Genomic DNA, 17,969 nt, shown 5'->3' on the forward strand with positions numbered 1-17,969 from the left:
AACAACTTTTTGAAAAGAGAAAAAAAGCATTGTGGGCATTTTAAGACCTTTGGAATGTCAGTGACATACAGAAAAATAGACTATTTACTGGTGCAGTTCATCTCTGTCTGAAGAGGGAAATTCTAGGTTCATGTTGCACCCCAAAAGTAAGAGGTGCTGTCTTTTTGCTGCTAGCCTCTTCTGGGAGGGGGTTGGGAGCCAGGGTGGGGTCCATGCTGCTGTTGCTGTCTATTTACAGCAATGTTAAAATCCTGGGTTTCCTTCATTGTTTTATGTGAGCAGCTCTTAGTTCTGCCCTGGAGGATGGAAAAAGTGGGTCAGATTGGAAGTTGGGCATGCTGTGTTAGTCTAGCAATTATGTCTATGGCTGCAGGCTGTTGAGCCATAGAATGATGGTGTCAGTTAAAAATGGCAAACAGAGGGGGAGGTTGGGGGATGCATGCCATGAGGCTAAAATATTTTCACCCTATATATTCCTCTATTTTGGTAATAATAAAAAAAAGGTGCTCGTACTCATGTCTTGATAAAAGTGCTGTGGGTACCAGCACCAAATGGCTGCCTTGGCAGCAAAAGGTGCCTGCACTCCATATTGGTGAGGGCTGTCCTCCCAGAAGCAATATATACACACATGCATACATAGATCTCAATAAAACGCTTGGATTCAGGACTGGCAACCAGGCCTGAACCCTGGGCAAGTTAGCATTTTATACAGGCTCAGGGAATGTTTATAACATGTGGGAAAGCAAAAATATGTGAATCTTGAATAGTATTGCTGGCCTCCTGTTTCAGGCTATGTGGAACCCTGAACATTTAGAATTATTTTTTCTGGATGCCCAAGTAGCTGAATTAAATCCAAAGGCGTGCCAGATACATTAAAATTGAGAAAAGGTGAAGCCCATTCCTTTGTTTTTCAGATCTAGCAAAAAGATTGTAAAATGCTGACCTACAGCTCCCATCATTCTTGACTGTTCCTGACCATTCTGGCTCAGGCTTATGGGAATTGGAGCCTAGTGACACCTGGAGGGCCACAAAACTTACCAGAATGCTGCTGCCTTTTGCAAACCCGCTTCAAAGCATTCTGGTCAGTGAGAGTGCTTCAGAAAGGAAAGCTGAATCTGCTCTTCCCCAGCCTTCTCAACTCAGGCTTTGGGTACCATGGCCACAGAATACAGCTCTTCGTGTTGGGTCTGTAATAGAGGGGGAGGGAACAGCTGTCTTTGGAAAGGGCCATAGCTCAGTGGCAGAGCATATACTTCTGTGTGCATTGAAGGTCCCAAATTCAATTGCTTGTACTGCTAGCAAGGTTGAAAAAGTGTCTCACCTGCCACCCTGTGGAGTTGCTGGCAGTCAAGTGTTGCAGGCAGTGCTGAGCAAGATGGGCCAGTGGGCTGATTTTGGCACAAGACAGCTTCTACTACTTAGAAAACATTTATTAGATGTGCGTTCCAGCACAGAAGGCCTCCGCTGCACGGAGTTCAAATAATGGTTTAAAGTAAATCTATCAAATAAGCCGCTAGACGAAATTTCATGAAATGATAGGGGCCATTAGTGTGGGAGATGAAGAAAATGTGGGTAGAGCTTGTTGGGTTAAAAATAGGGCTAGCTGAACATGCCCACGCCTGCCTTGTACTGTAGGGGAGTGCTCAGACTCCCATTAACTTTTTGTTTCTTAAAAAAAGAAATCTACAAAATGGTGTGAGCATTTCTTCAAAGGCACTCTTCAAGCTGGATGATTCAGAAGCACTGCAGAATGGCAGGTGAGCTTCAGAGTGAGCGAGCGCCTCGTGTTCCACATTGGGACACACAAACTCCTGCACAGACACTGATGGGATCTAAATGAGCTGTCACTTCTGCCAGTGAGGTCTTGGGGTCATGGTAGAAAGCGCAGTGACGTCATCTCAGTGTGCTGGCACAGTGGAGGAAAAGCAAATCTGATACTGGGAATTACTATAAAAAGAGGCTGAAAATGAAATGGCAAGTACGCCAGGATGAGACTCTGGTATGGCTGTGCTTGGAATGCCAATGGAGTTCTAGTGGCCTGGTTTTGAAAAAGAGATCACAGAAGGGGAGGAAAGTAAAGAAATGGGTGGCTAAAGATATTCAGGTGGATGGGACTTCCTTCGAAGAGAAGTTTAGGCCGCACACTTAAATTTAGTTCACAAAATTAGGAATGGTGTGAAAGAAACCAAAACATTGGAGTTTGAAGTTCTCTAATACTTTGACAGCAAGTTCAGGACAAATTAAAGCAAGCACTGTTTTCAACTTATGGAATTCATCCCACAGTTTGGAAGGCCACTAACACTGTCATTGTCACTGTCAACTGGAATAGGTTTAGCTCCCATAGATGGGTCTATCAATGGCTGTAGGTCATGGTTTGCAGGTGCACTATATCTTTCCTTACCAGAGACAGCAAACAGACAGAGGATGATTATTGAAATCATGTCCTAGTTATCAATTTTCCAGGGGTATGTGGTTGGTCCTGGTTAGAGACCATATACTATACTTGATGAACCTAGAATTCTGATCCTGCAAGATCATTGTTGCCAACATCCAACAAGAGGAACAAACAATTACTTGCACTTTCACACTTGTATTACGTTTTTCCAAGGAACTCAAGGTAACGTATGTGGGATTAGCAGTTTTTTCCTCCCAGCAGCCTTGTGAATTAAGTTATGTTGCTTGTGTGATTTCCCCCCGCCCCGCCCCACCCCGCAAAAAGACCCCTTCAAAACCATTGAGCTTCATGGTTCAAATTCAGTTATCTAGCCACTATACCACAATGACTCTTGCAGTGCCATTTGAAAGCTGGGAGAACAGGAGATTAGCACATCACAATTATAGCCTTGAGCAGGGGTCAGCAGGGGGGTGGTCCACTGTCCCTCAGACCTTGTGGGGGGCTGGACTATATTTTTTTTGGGGGGGGGGAAATGAATGAATTCCTATGCCCCACAAATAACCCAAAGATGCATTTTAAATAAAAGCACACATTGTACTCCTGTAAAAACACCAGGCAGGCCCCACAAATCACCCAGAGATGCATTTTAAATAAAAGGACACATTCTACTCATGTAAAAACACGCTGATTCCTGGACCGTCCGTGGGCCGGATTTAGAAGGCGATTGGGCCGGATCTGGCCCCCGGGCCTTAGTTTGCCTACGCATGGCCCTTGAGGCCCTTGAGGAATGATGCAAGTTCACTGGGCAAGAAATTGTACAGCAGTCAGTGATGATGAGACATGTGGTCCAACACCATCTGGTAACCCAAGAATGAGAGAGGTTGTCTTAAGGAATTTTTTTCGTGTTCCTGGTGGCCTATCTAAATTTTAGCCTAAGTGGTTTTTTAAACCACAGTTTCTCTTATTTGAAATATACATATTGATGAGACAGTATTGCATCTTTCTCTGATTTGGCATGTAAATGCACATTTTTGGATTGCAATGCAATGTCTTGAGTTTTGTGTGCCATAACTTGGAAGCCCATATTGCTAGGGGATATCAGCTTCATTATGGAGCCAGGCGAATGTTCAGGGCTCACTTTCAGGCAAAATAAACTCCCAGCCCCTAAACCACACTCTGAACCTAACACTAAACCAAGGTTTATTAAACTATGGTTTATGAAACCACGGCTTGGTGTTTTGTGCAAAGTCTGCCTAGTGGCTTGACTATGGTTTGTTTACTGCTAACAAACCATGATCTGAAGCTGTGGTTCGTTGCTGGTTTATGACCCTTAGTTTGTTGTAATTAAGTTTTGCAACTCTCACCAAGCCAAACACCCTTCCTTAACCATGGTTTGTTTGGCCTCCCCACCCCAGATGCTCACTGAACTACAAAGGCATGAGTTGAGAGCAGCTGAAAATTGAACCAAACTTTGGAGAAAAACAAGCCATGGTTTGCTTGCTCATCTGTGAGACAACTCATGGCTTGTTTTAACAAACCGTGGTTTAGTGTTCTGTGTGAACCAGGCCTCTGTCTGGAGAACAGAGCAGCCATCAAGAATGCAGAATTGTTCCCTCCCTTTGCCTAGACCTCAAGACAGGGTTGATGGTTTAGAGTGCAGTTGGAGGCTCTTGGGCATGACGCAGGAGCGACTGACGGCCTGAGGTTAGATGAGATCATAGTGCTCAGCCTGGCCTTAAGGCCTGTGGTGCTCTGTCGCTGTCGGGGGTCCCTCATGGCTTATGGAAGAGGTCAGTGTTCTGGAGATGGGGAGGGGTGATTGCTGCCCCTTTTTGGAGGGGGGCCCATGGAGCTAAAATAGAATGCTGAGATGGCCCTAGGAAGGGGGGAAGAGCTGCCAGAATTTTCTTACATGGCAAAAGAAATCTCCTTGAGGAGTGGGGAGGGGGCTGGGATCTGTGCAGGAAGGTGTAAGCTGGTGGCACTCTGTAAGTAATGTGGATAAAGGAGGAGACAAAGGGAAAGTAGGTCAGACAGGCTGAGCTGCAGCTCCACGTCTGTTTGTGTGCGTGTCTCGGGGAAATCCAGCCGCTCTGTGCTGCAGCATGAAGGAATTGGGTGGGAGGATTGCTGTGAAGGTTTGGAGTGGGAGGATGCTATGAAAGCATCCCCAGACTGCGCCTGGCCATGTTCCCTTTGTGTCAGGTACCTCTCCTGTAGGAAATAAGAGGCTGGTGCAAAGCAACCTTATTTCAGGGGCTCCTCCATTTTACAGTCTTCTGATCTCATGCCAGGAGAAGCTGCATCTCCATGATGGGAGGGGGGAACTGAAAATGAGCTTTTTCTGGTGGATGCAGGGGCAGACTTCACATTCTGAACTGGGAGCCAGGATCCCTGGAATCTGTAGTCAGGCTCCATTTCTTTAGATGGTAGCGAACTGTTCAGCAAATTTACCCTGGCTGAGGAGTGCTTGCTCGGCCTTTTCTGCTTCTCTTTGCTTTATGCAGATACAGTTGTACCCAGTATGTTTCCGAGCACAATTCAAAGTGTTGGTGCTGACCTTTAAAGCCCTAAACGGCCTCGGTCCAGTATACCTGAAGGAGCGTCTCCACCCCCATCATTCTGCCCGGACGCTGAGGTCCAGCGCCGAGGGCCTTCTGGCGGTTCCCTCATTGCGAGAAGCAAAGCTACAGGGAACCAGGCAGAGGGCCTTCTCGGTAGTGGCGCCCGCCCTGTTGAACGCCCTTCCAGCAGATGTCAAAGCGATAAACAACTACCTGACATTCAGAAGACATCTTAAGGCAGCCCTGTTCAGGGAAGTTTTTAACGTGTGATATTTTACTGTATTTTTGGTTTTTATGGAAGCCGCCCAGAGTGGCTGGGTAGGCCCAGCCAGATGGGCGGGGTATAAATAATAAATTATTATTATTATTATTATTATTATTATTAGATCCCAAATGCCTTGAAACTCGAATCTTTTGGCTCCCGAACCCTGCAAACCCGGAAGTGAGTCTTCTGGTTTGCGAATGTTCTTAGGAAGCCGAACATCTGACGTAGGTTCCGCGGGTTCCGATTGCGTGCAGGAAGCTCCTGCAGCTAATCGGAAGCCGCGCCTTGGTTGTTGAGTGTTTTGGAAGTTGAACGGACTTCTGGAATGGATTCCGTTCGGCTTCCAATGTATGACTGTATATGCTGTGCTTGGCCCCAGTGGATGATGGGATCTTGAGGGCTTAGTTTGTAAGGTTGTTGTTTCATAGACTCATAGAGGTGGCAACTGCCAACTGCAGTATTGTTGATAGGTGGCCAGCCAGCCTACTGTTCTTGATGCTGATATTTAGTTGTTTTTCTCACAGAGTGACCCGAAGAAACTTCCATTGAAAACAATAACAAAAAAAAAACAGCAATACAGCTAAAAGGCAGGTCTGATAGATTCCCAGCCAACACGAAAAGAGGCCACAACCCCCCCCCCATTTTAAGGACCCAAAGCTTGGGTGAAGAGAAAAGTCTAAATATAGATAAAGATGGCAACATGCATGCCTCCCTGGGGAGAGCATTTCACAACAGGGAGCCACCACTGAAAAGGCCTTAATGAAAGAGAGTCATCTACCCCTTCCAAAGCAGTCTGCTTTACTGTTGAACACGTTATGCCGTCAGGAAGTTCTTCCTGATGTTTGGTCTAAATCAAATCCTTTTTCTTGTAATCTAAACCCATTAATTCAGGTGCTATCTTCTGGAACAACAGAAAACAAAGCTGCTCCATCTATGTAACAGAGGGCTATTGCATTGCCTCTTGGTAGTCTGTTATCCAGGATGTAAAATTCACTGACTCCTTCAACCTTCCCCCAAAGGGTTTGGTTTCCAGGCTCTTCATCATCATGGTTGCCCCTCTCAGAAAACATTCCAGGAGCGAGGCAACCCTTTAGAAAGTGGGGGTGTGAAAATTGTTTGGGGTTCCTTCCCAGCTCAGCAAGGGGTACCAGTCTAAGAATGCTCCCAGCCCCTTCCTAGTTAATCAAGCAGTACTGCTTTGCCAGTGAACACAACCTTTTGGTGTTGGCAGAACGCTGTGTTACATAGATGGAGAAGCTGGAAGAGGGAGTTTAGTATGCCAATTCTGCTTTCTAAAGCCCAGCCCTGAGCTACTTCTGGAAATATCCTCTGCCAGAGTCCCCAAAACTCTAGTTTATATCATGACACAAAAAAACACCCTAAACTTGGATGATGTTCAGCTTGCATAATACACAGAATTAGCATATAATTATTTGATCACTTTTAATCAGCCAAATTTATTTAATTAACTGATTAGATTATGACTCCAATTGTCTTCAGAACCCGCACAAGTGGTAACAGCATGGGGTATTATTTCTATTGTGCAGCTGGAGTAGAGAGAAAAGGATGGGATTCATGGGATACAGGTGAATGATTAGGATGAGTTAAGGGTAATTCTCTCTCTCATTTACCTGTTTACCTCTAGATCCTTTAGAAGACATTGAATCCACCTTCCTAAGCTTTATCTTTCCTTTGTGGCCATGACCGCTAGAAACTGTCTAATTTGAGGCAGTCACGTCCAGTTGGGTGTTCTCATCTGCAGCTATATTTGACATGTTTCTGTCGGCAGTAGATGGGTTTTTCAGCCCCAAACCTGTTTGGACATGGAGCATTTCCTTGGTTCTGTGAATTTTCTGCTCTCAAGAACCCTCTTTTTCATTGTGCTTGGTGCCATTACATACCTGTAGCTTCAAAAAACCTGATTATGCAATTTAGAGAGTGTACAACTATCTACGTGGTAGCCTTCCTGCTTTGGATACATTGAATGTGTTGGAGCACCAGGTAGTTTCTCTTAGACACAAGACTACCTTCCAGGTTGGATCTGATCTTTTGTACATTATAGAACACAAGGTATGCAGCGGCCATGCCCATGGCTGCTGGTGTCTGCATATAGGTCATCAGTTGGTTTGTAGTCAGGATGATATTGGGAGCCCTTAGTTCAGTGCTGGTGGATGTGTGGCTCTCTAAATGTCTATTCCAGCTTCAGCTAGTGGTCGGGGAAGGTGGGAATTGCAGTCCAGCAGCATCTGGAGGGCCACAGGTCCCCTCTCCCCCATGTTTCAGTCACTGTCTCAGCACATGGCAGGTGCTTTAACCATGAGTAGCTCACCTGTGACTGGGAAACTTTAGAGTCTCTGAGTCTTGAATGATTCCACTTTACCTCTCATGATTGACATTATTGGCTGAAATCCAGAAGGTCCCATGCTTCCCCAGATTCTTCTCAGAATTTCATTCCACAGCTCCTAAATGTCTCTTTCAAAAATAAGTTTGGGGGTTGTGGCATGAGAACCTTTTTGAAGGGGAGAAGCTGCTAAGAAGGGGAGAAGCTGCCAGTACATGGAACTGCCAGTCTTAAAAGTCTCTAGTTGTGTGTGTGTATTTTTGAAACTTGCAGAGCACCTTCTGAGTTGGAAACTGAGAAGAAAATGTGTGCATGCAAACAGATGGAACATACAGTGGTACCTCGGGTTAAGTACTTAATTCATTCCGGAGGTCCGTTCTTAACCTGAAACTGTCCTTAACCTGAAGCACCACTTTAGCTAATGGGGCCTCCTGCTGCCGCTGCACCGCCAGAGCACGATTTCTGTTCTCATCCTGAAGCAAAGTTCTTAACCCGAGGTATTATTTCTGCACAAGGGCTTCTGTATGTGCAACAGGGCTTCCCCCTCTCCCACATGTACCCTGAAATTGTCTTGAAGGGGTTGGGGTACCCCCAGAACAGCATGGAGGGGAGGGAGGGAGATGGTTCTATCTGGCAAGTGGAAATCCTTGCATAGGCAGAGCGTTTGTCATGGTGCAGCATTGAATTTCACATCTGTATGACTCCTCAAAAGCCTTGCAAATGAGTGGCATGAATGTGGAGAGAGTGGGGCCTGCCTTCCTTTTTCATGGGTTTACTTATTCCCTGCTCTTGCTTTAAAAGGCTGGAGGTCCCAGTGTGGCCCAAAGTTGTCTGTGACTTGCAAGGATTGGGCACAGGTTGGCCCCCAAAATAAGCAACATGGTGACAGACCTAAAGCTGAGCAGCGGTGATCTTTAGCAGAGGTGACCGGTTGCTACTGTATTCTCCAGGCTGGATTTAGGGCTCCCATGGTAACACATATTTCTCAGATATTGATTGTGCATATTTCCACAGGCCAGCAGTTGGCCATTTCTCATCTAGAGTCTCATGGCTGAGCCTAAAAGAGGGGGCTGTGTGTCTGCTCTCTGCCCTCCAGGGAATGTTTGCTCCTTGGGAATCCGACTTGTTGAAAGGTGTTGTCTTCCCCTTTCTGGCCTTCCTGCTGGGAATGCATCCTCCGTTCCTGGTGATTCAGCAAATAGGCCCGTCAAAGAAATGAGAGCTGGCAGACTTGAAGGGGACTCCTGTTTCCCAACATAGCCTCTTTGACTCCTAAGGAGTGTTCAGCAGCTCAGGCCTTCAGGCAACATGCTCTCTTGTCAATGCTCTTTCTCTGCCTCTGCTTACTTACAGTGAAGGAGTTTCTTGCCAAAGCCAAAGAAGAGTTCCTCAAGAAATGGGAGAACCCGTTGCAGGTATGACACCTCTCTTCTCGTCTTGATATTTTGCCTTCCTTCCTTTATCTAGCCATAGCAGCCTGGGTCTTGTTGCTTCTAAGCTCTTAGGCCTGATTTGAAAGTGACACTGACCTGGTTTGCATGCAACCATCAGCCAGAGTTAGACAACTTATGGCTTCGCAGGAATGTGCATGTGTGTTGGTGCACACAGTTTAAATCGCTCCCGTGTACCCTGCCTCCTTTTGATGTGCTGGAAAGAAAACAGACCAGGGTGCCAAGAATACATGTGTACAGTTTCACACAATACATGTGTACAGTTTAAGCTCAGAATATGTGTGTACCGTTTCACACAACTGGTGTTGCATTTAAGTAAGGGATACACTGCCTAACTTGAATGCTATAGTGTGCTGCATGCATTGAAACGACTACCTTGATATTAAATTCATTAGTACATAGTTCTCCCCATTTTATCCTCACAGCAGTCCTGTGAGGTAGGTTAGGCTGAGAAACTGCAACTGGCCCATTGAGCTTCATGGCTGAGTGGGGATATGAACCCTGGTGTCCTGGGTCCAGGTCTGACACTCTGATCACTCTGGCTCTCCTGTACTGGCTGTGTGGAAGCCCATTTGGGTCTGCATTCACTTGTTTTTTATGTGTATAAAATGTGACCAGTGTAACCTTGTGACCTTGTTTTTAAAACAAGGCTTTGGAAGGATCTTGCCAAACCTTTGTTATTGCTAGTTACACCAAAGGCAAAAGTCTTGATGCTGGTGGACATCCTAAATCATCCTGCTGAAGAAATAGGCGCTAAGACAGGTGTTTCAGTCCCCAGGTTATTCTGGAATTGCCCCTTTTCTAGGAATAATTTTGCAGGGGTACAATACAGGAGGAGAGTGAGGTGTCCAAGATGGAAACACAGGAAGAGAGTCGGCTTTGGATTAGTTTACCTTTTGCAGTTCTAAGACACTTTGGAAGATGTGTCTGACAATAAGGTTTGCCAGTGCCCGGGTTGCTTGCATGACAAGGAACAAATAGTCAAGATCTTTCCAAATTACTAAGCAAGGCTCAGAAGCCCTTCACCTATCACATATACTCTTTGGTGTTAGCAGACCATATTACAGAAAGGGGAATGCAATCTCCCTCTAGCTGAATAAGGTATTTTCTTCCCTGCAATATCTGATGAATACCTCACTGCTCAACTAACAGGTCCAATGCTTTAGCTTTTCAGCAAATAACTCCCAGAAGGTGACTGCCAAAATAACTGCTTCATGGCAATAAAATGACTGTGTAAATTGGCCCGGAAATTTGGATGCTCTCGCTGTTTTGGCTTGTTCCATTTGCTGCCCCCTACATAAAGGTGTCATTACATCTGGTTGTATTTTGCAATAAGTGTGATATTTGGGGATATTACTGTTTTTTTGTCAGGCTCTAAGGCTTAACCTGTTGCTGCTAGTTTCTAGGTTATTACAGATAGTGTAGTGAGTGTTGGGTGTATGTACAGTCCTTTTTGTGGATTGAGTTTGATTTTCTTGCTGTTCAGTATGCAGGAGGATTGTATGTCTTTCTCTCTAAAAACTCTTGCCTTTTGCGCCCTCTCGTGGTAAAAAGCTATCTGTGTCTCAAACCCCAAGAACGCTGCAAGTTTCAGGGAGAAGAGTTGGCACGCCACAGGGATGATCCTCTTCAATAACAGTTGCTGCTTTAATATGGCATGGGAAGACATGGTACTGCCTGAAGGGTTATCTTTAAAATGAAACTAGTAAGCCGGCATTTTGAACTCTCACGGCCACTTAAGGGTCCCCAAAATCTGATGACTAGAGCCTGGTGTCCTTGACAGACTGTCTTCCTCTGCTTTTTATATTATTATTTTCAAAATCCTTTTTCAGAATACGTCCAGCCTGGATCACTTCGACCGGCTCAAGACCCTGGGTACAGGCTCTTTTGGGCGGGTGATGCTCGTGAAGCACAAGGAGACCGGGAATTACTTTGCCATGAAGATCCTTGACAAGCAGAAAGTGAGTTTGAGCCTGTCGTTGAGTTCTGGGAGTTGGTGCCTGAGGTTGGCAAGAGGAAGGCCCAACTGACTCTGGTTGACTTCCTTTCTGTCTTGCAGGTTGTTAAGCTGAAGCAGATCGAGCACACCCTCAATGAAAAGCGCATTCTCCAGGCTGTGAACTTCCCATTCCTTGTCAGGCTAGAGTATTCTTTTAAGGTAAAGGCTGTCTTTGCACTCTCTCTCCCCACCCCCTGCCTAAATATTCATTCTCTGGCTTTCTGGTCCTTTGGATACTTGCTCTGCTGCATCAGATCAAAGGCACACAGTGGCCAACCAGATACTTAAGGGAAGCTAACCACTTTACCATAGCACCCAGCTAATCTTTTTGCCCCTGTCTGGGCTTGTGGCTAGCTGAGCATCCACCATTGCAGGCAAGCCCAGCTGGCTGGATACTTTCTGTGCAGGTACAGTAGGTACAGTGTGCTTCCCCTTTGGGAGCAGCCTCGGTAGGTGGATCTCCTGAGCTAGAGCACACGTTGTCATGATAGGCCATCAAAACTCTTCCTTATGATAGGCCTTCAATATTTTGTTTTTTCCTAGCTCTTTCTGGTGTTGGTGGAGTTTTGGGCAAGTAAACAAGTGGGCACTATAAACATACAAAATGTTTAATAAAGCCAACAGTATTTTATCATTTTGTGTTTGAGTTACCCAGAGAACAATCTTACTGGGTTGCCTTATATAAATACAGTAAGTAAGGCTGCAATCCTAACACCACTTACCTAGAAGTAAGCCTTGTTGAATTCAGTAGGATTTACTTTTAAGTCAATGTGAAAGTGCTATAGGGAGCATGTAAGTCTGGACTGTGTGACAAGGCAACTGTGCCTTGTCTATTAATGCAGCTCTAAATCAAGGTTTTGCAGGCTTCCGTTCACCTCAGCTACATAGAAAGGATATAAAAAGCCATTGAGTCCTACCTATTGCCACAAAGGGCAGAACCATTTTTTTAAAATCTGCTTTGAAGGAAATATGCATGTTTATATACCCTTTGTGGCTGTAACCTAAAACCATGGACACAGTGGCTGTTTGAAAGCTCAACCAGAAGAGGTTCCTTCCCATTTCCCCTCTGCTATAGCAGTCCTTGACAATGCCGTGTCAAAAGCTTACCTCTCAATCAGAATAAAGCCTGAACAAATACATTCATGCTACCTTGCAGAGATTGTTTCAGTTGCAGACTTTGGGGGTTAAAAAAAAAAGTATCTTAATTCTAAATACTATTTCCTCGGCAGTAAGTCCCATTGATGTTAGTGGGACTTGCTTCCAAGTTGGTTGGTGTTAGACTGTGTGTATAATTCATTCCCTTGGTAGTGAGAGTAATTCTGTAAGTCTACAAGAAGATCCTTGCTGGATCAGCCCGTCTAGTCCAGCATTCTGCCCAACAGTCCATACTAGCCAACCAGGTGCCTATGGGGAGCCACAAACAGGATCTGAGCACAACACTCTTTTGTTTATGAACTGGTATTGAGAGGCCTGCTACCCCATAGTGGAGTTACTATAGTTATCATGACTAGCGGTCATTATTAGTCTTATCCTACATGACCAGGTACTAAGAGGTTTGAGTTCACCTTAGTAACAGCTACTTTTGAAGTTGTTGCCTTTTTTTTTAAGCTCATGGCAGGAAAAGACTCTGAACAGAACATAGCACTAAAACCAAAACACTCTGCTATAGAAACAGTTTTGCACCAAGCAAAACTATATGATCGTTGTGCAAATAAGTTGTGCAAATGAATGGGGACTAGAGGACAAGGAACTTGTATACATTCAGATTTTAAAGAACTTGCATTTATTGAGCGGGAAGCAAGGCAGTGGTGGTAGAGAGCGATGGACTAGGGAACAAACGTGAAGATTGGAATTGGGGGCAGTTAGGAAAGTGTAGCCATGTGAAGGAATGAAGAACTGATCTGAAATGCTGTGACCTGTTCCTTCACCACCACCTAGTCTGTAGGCACTGTATCAACATTTTGGTTTTTTATCTGCAACTGCAAGGGCAAGATACTTCATTTTTTTAAAGGAAATTGGCAGGAACTTGAATTCTGTGGTGTATATAGTCCTTTCTCCCAGCCCAACAGCAAACCCAGTTCCTGTTCTAGAGTGCTCCTATGGATGTGTGAGTACGCTGGTGCAAGCGTCACTGCAGAAAGGCAATAGAAGTAAATAAATTGGAGAGCTGTGGCCCTGAACATACAAGGTTGGGGTGGGTGCAAAGCAGTGCTGGCCAGGACCCTGAGTTGTTTCTGCCCTTGATTACAGGATAACTCAAATCTGTACATGGTGATGGAATACATCCCAGGTGGCGAGATGTTCTCCCACCTACGACGGATTGGCAGGTTCAGGTGAGTGTGCTCCCCTCTGTCATTGTAAGGTTGGGATGATGCTCTCAGTTGTGGGAACAGAAGAGCTGAAAGTTGGGCTTACTGGGTTAGAACAGGGGAAAGGAACCAGGAAAGAACTAGGTTTCTCTTTACAGATAGGTAGCCGTGTTGGTCTGCCATAGTCAAAATAAAAAAATTCCTTCCAGTAGCACCTTAAAGACCAACTAAGTTAGTTCTTGGTATGAGCTTTCGTGTGCATGCACACTTCTTCAGATATACTTCAGAACAAGGTTTCTCTTGTTCTGCACTTTAAAGTTGAGTGGAGGATATCTTCCCCTTCCAGCAAGCCCTAACTTCTGGGGTAAAGAATATGCAGTTTAGAAAAAAGTCTAATGATAGGACAGAAGCTGCATTTGCTTTGACATTAATTCCCATCCTCCTGGATGTGAAGCTGGTGACTTGCAAAGAGCAGATCATTCCTATCAGAGTGTGGTGGCAATGACACTGAGTTCCTGATTATTCTCTTTAACACTAAGGGGCAAGGGGTGACCTGGCTTGACAGGACCATATGAGCAGAGTGCTTTTCATCAGAGGATTGTTAGCGGAGACTTCAGTATAGAAGCTACCACCATACAACATGCTTCTATCTTGCTTTGTATCCATTTACTGTATGGAAAGCGGGATGCTTGTTAACATGCTCTCATTTAACTGTGTAGTTATGTGTGCTTCAGATAAGCTGCCATCTTGTAGAACAGTCTAGAACTGGCATAGCACTGAGACTGAGCGACGGACCAGGAAGCCCCCAGTCCGAATGGTGCCTCTGCCATGAACTCAACTACATGGCATTACGCAAAGTTCTGTCTCACAGCCTCAGCCCCACCATCTGCAACACGGAGAGTAAATAGTAATGACTTACCTTCCAGGATTGTTGCAATGATTACACCTACATAAGAACATGGTCAGAATAAGGGAAGAGATTCTGCATGTGTTCAGCCATAGGTGGGGCAGGGAGAGCATGAGTGAAATGTGTGAGATAACTTCCAGCTGAAGACTCGAGGTCCTGTTTAACGGGGAACAGGGGAGAGATCTGGTCTTATAGTATTGGTTTGTGACAGGGGTGGAAACCTGAGCCCTTTTGCTGAGAGTACAGCTCCCATCATCCCTGACTGAGCTGGTTGGGGCTGATGGGAGTTGGGGCCCAACCCAGCAGTGCTCTGGAGGGCCACAGGTTCTCCATCCCTGGTTTATGGGGATCAGTGAAGGTGAAGACTCAGCTGGCATGCCTTGGAGGTGGCCTATGAAAAAGCTCTTGCCCCTTTTGTTGCAGTGAACCTCATGCCCGGTTTTATGCCGCTCAGATAGTGCTGACTTTTGAGTACCTGCACTCACTAGATCTCATCTATCGAGACTTGAAGCCTGAGAACCTCCTCATCGACCAGCAGGGCTACATTGAGGTAATGCTGCTTCCATCCATTCTGTGAGATTCTGCCGCACAGCATTTTGAGAATTCCTCTCCTTGTCAGTATGTCTACGAATACTGTTTCTTTCCCCAAATATCTGTAACAATTAGTTTTTTTAAGAAAGGACTGAATTTTGACAAGCATAAGTAACTTCTTAGGAAATTTTGGAGTTGACATAAAATCTAAAGGTGCACCTCTTTCTATCATTTGTTCTTTGAATATCAGGAAGTCCATCCCCCCCCCCCCCCAGTGGTACCTGCTCAACCAAATGTGCTCCGAACCACCAGGTGCACTTTTCCTATTTTGGTGGCAAGTGGGGAGCATGTTAGAAAACATTCATTACGAGCAGTTGCTGTTTAGAAAGTGATACTTACCTTTGGAAACAAAATCTTCTCTCTTATTCCACCCGAAACATCACCTCTCCATGTGCTGGGGTTTGTGCAAGCCTCCATCACTTCCTTTGTGCTGCTAACCCTATTGGTGTGGAGAACTCAGCTTTGTTAATTTTCTCTTACCTCCAGGTGACAGATTTTGGCTTTGCCAAACGAGTGAAAGGCCGAACATGGACCCTTTGTGGGACTCCAGAATACCTGGCTCCTGAAATCATTCTGAGCAAGGTGAGACACCTGTACTCAGGAACAGTGTTTTGGGCCTCATTCAGCCCAGAAAGAAGACTGTGTTCATCTCGATATTTTGCAGTACACTGCAATTAAGTGCCGATCATCCTTGGTGTTTGTGATCTGAGCCTGCTTTCCTGTTTCAGGGTTATAACAAAGCTGTGGACTGGTGGGCCCTGGGTGTCCTCATCTATGAAATGGCAGCCGGCTACCCCCCATTTTTTGCAGACCAGCCCATTCAGATATATGAGAAGATTGTCTCTGGGAAGGTAATATTTCAGCATAGAGGCTTGCATGCTGGGTACAGGATATTACAAATATATATTACAATATGTAGACCATCTTGCCCATGGAGGGAATGCAGTACTTCCCTAGAAGGCGTGTTAGAAATTTCCAAATAGCTCACAGTATACAGTGCATACATTTATAATGTTCGGTGAAGCATGGACCTGCTGTGTTTACCTGCCAAATAAATGTTGGAGTAGGTGAAATTCAGCAGACTGTGAACGGAAACCCCCTCTGTATTTTCTTGGCAAATCTTCCAGCTATTTTTGGGTGCTGCTTGCAGCTTTCACCACAGGAACAAATGTCTGGAAATCTAGATGGCTGCCGTTATAGTCATAGTCTGACCTTATTTTGAGGAAAGGGGCAGATCTGTTGGCTTCATTTGAATACTGAGTCTCAAATTTCGTATACTTTAAACAAACTTAAGGCTCTAGTCTTCACTGTGAAGAAGAAATTAGTTGAAGAATTCTACAGGCTAAGTGGAATATGGATTTTCTGAGTCTAGAATTCTAGTGTCTGTAATACTTGGCAATTCTCCCAGGTGAGACTCCTAGAGTAATGTGAGGCCAAGCAGCACAAAAAAGATCAGAAAAGCACAAATTGGAGTTTTATAAGTTAAACAGAGTAAAACTGCGGAAAGGGGGAGACATGCAACTCAAGCTCTCTGTAACTGCAACACTGTGAGTTTTCAGAATATTGCTCTTAGAATTTGTAACATGGCCTAAAGGAGTGAGGTGTAGCAGGGCAGTGTTGGAAGAGCTTTGCGGGAAAATGTGTGATGTCAAAGGAACCTCTCCCCCACCCAAGAAAACTAAACGAAAGTAATGGAGATCAGTGGATATATGTGCATGCTAGCTTTCAGATGGCTGGGGCTTGCTCTTGTTCTGCTGCTCCAGAACATGCATGCTCTCTTTGAGTCCAGCTGTCCTTTTATCCCTTCCCTGCCATTTATCCTATGAATTTTCACTGGGCCCTACTTGCCAACTTTGATTTCTCAGGTGGTTAATGCTAAAATAATCAGTATTAAGTTGCCGTTTGAGTCAGGCTATTAGGCCAGGAGCTGTACTGACCCGACCTTTCTCAGTAACACCTAAGATCTTCTATTGAGTCAACTAATTGTTGACGAATAAACATGCATTGTGGATAACAGTTATTCTATGGCACTGACCGCAGTTTACTTTGGATTTGAAATCTGTGCAGGTGTGTTATGGATCCCCACAATGTCCTTCAGCAAAGGATTTGTCCTTGTTAAGATTGCTGTGATACTACTACTACTACTACTACTACTACTATTATTACTATTATTAGCACTTAGTATCACAGTTGGACATGAGGCATTACTATTAACTAGTTGAATTAATATAAAAGCTCCCAGAACCTTGTTTGTGATAGGTTCTTGCATCAGGACAGCTCAGCTAAGGTTGCATATAAAAAACATAGCCAAAATGTTATGCGCTTGATCAGGTTTGGTTCTCTGCAAAAGAAACTGATGATACTTGTGCACCTCTGTGAGGTGGGCTTTTACTTAGATAAGTCATCCAAGTAATAATGACTGAGAGTTAAACACGGTTGGTCATGATGACAGTCTAGCACAGATCTCAGCAGAATGAATAGCAAGTAACCATTAATCAAGATTAGGTGCTCTGCTTAAAAGAGAAAGGGAATCTGGGTAGAAGTAGCTCCTTTCACAATACTAAGAGAAGAGGCTAAGCCAGACTCTGTGATACTTACATTTGATCTTGGTGAAGCTTGTATAAAATTCTACTCTTACATTTAAACTGGTACATTAAATGTACTTAAATATAGGGCACGTCTACACTACAGATTTGAGCCAGATTTTTTCAAACTGATTCATCTGTTTCCACCACCCTAAGAGCATTGCTTGGGGATCCTTATTGCTTCATAGAATCACATTGCCTAATGCCTTAAGCCCCTTTAAAAACTATGGTGTAAATATGTGCATAACATAGCACCACATCCCTACTAATCTCTGCCTGATAACATTCTACCTTTTTATCTATCTAATATCTTTCTGTGGTAGAACAAAATGTAGGTTACAGTAAGCACATATATGTGAACTGCCCTGAGATCTTTGGATGAAGGGTGGTATACAAATTTAATACACAAATAAAATAAATATAGCCACTTTGCCAGTGCTTTTTTCTTAGGGCATTTGCTCCTAGGGGTTCTGATTGAAGATCTTCAAACCCACTAGCCACCCTGAATTTCATTTAGGTGAGATACATTGTTGAGAAGCAAGCACAAAGAGCACCTGTATTA

The 17,969-nt window shown here is 44.6% G+C and overlaps 1 protein-coding gene across 5 annotated transcripts in view; it reads left to right on the plus strand.

Moving 5' to 3' along the window:
* The window catches only part of PRKACA (protein kinase cAMP-activated catalytic subunit alpha), a 61,321-nt gene that overhangs the window by 38,386 nt on the left and 4,966 nt on the right, over positions 1 to 17,969 (plus strand). For all 5 annotated transcript variants that reach the window (XM_081850281.1, XM_081850284.1, XM_081850282.1 and 2 more), the window contains exons 2-8: positions 8,919 to 8,980; positions 10,849 to 10,977; positions 11,076 to 11,174; positions 13,266 to 13,348; positions 14,655 to 14,781; positions 15,309 to 15,404; positions 15,551 to 15,673. In XM_081850281.1, the coding sequence (XP_081706407.1) occupies positions 8,919 to 8,980; positions 10,849 to 10,977; positions 11,076 to 11,174; positions 13,266 to 13,348; positions 14,655 to 14,781; positions 15,309 to 15,404; positions 15,551 to 15,673 (719 nt within the window). The remainder of the gene's footprint in view (positions 1 to 8,918; positions 8,981 to 10,848; positions 10,978 to 11,075; positions 11,175 to 13,265; positions 13,349 to 14,654; positions 14,782 to 15,308; positions 15,405 to 15,550; positions 15,674 to 17,969) is intronic.

Source organism: Podarcis erhardii (genome assembly GCF_964252035.2).
Source record: "Podarcis erhardii genome assembly, chromosome: 2".
Taxonomy (NCBI): domain Eukaryota; kingdom Metazoa; phylum Chordata; class Lepidosauria; order Squamata; family Lacertidae; genus Podarcis; species Podarcis erhardii.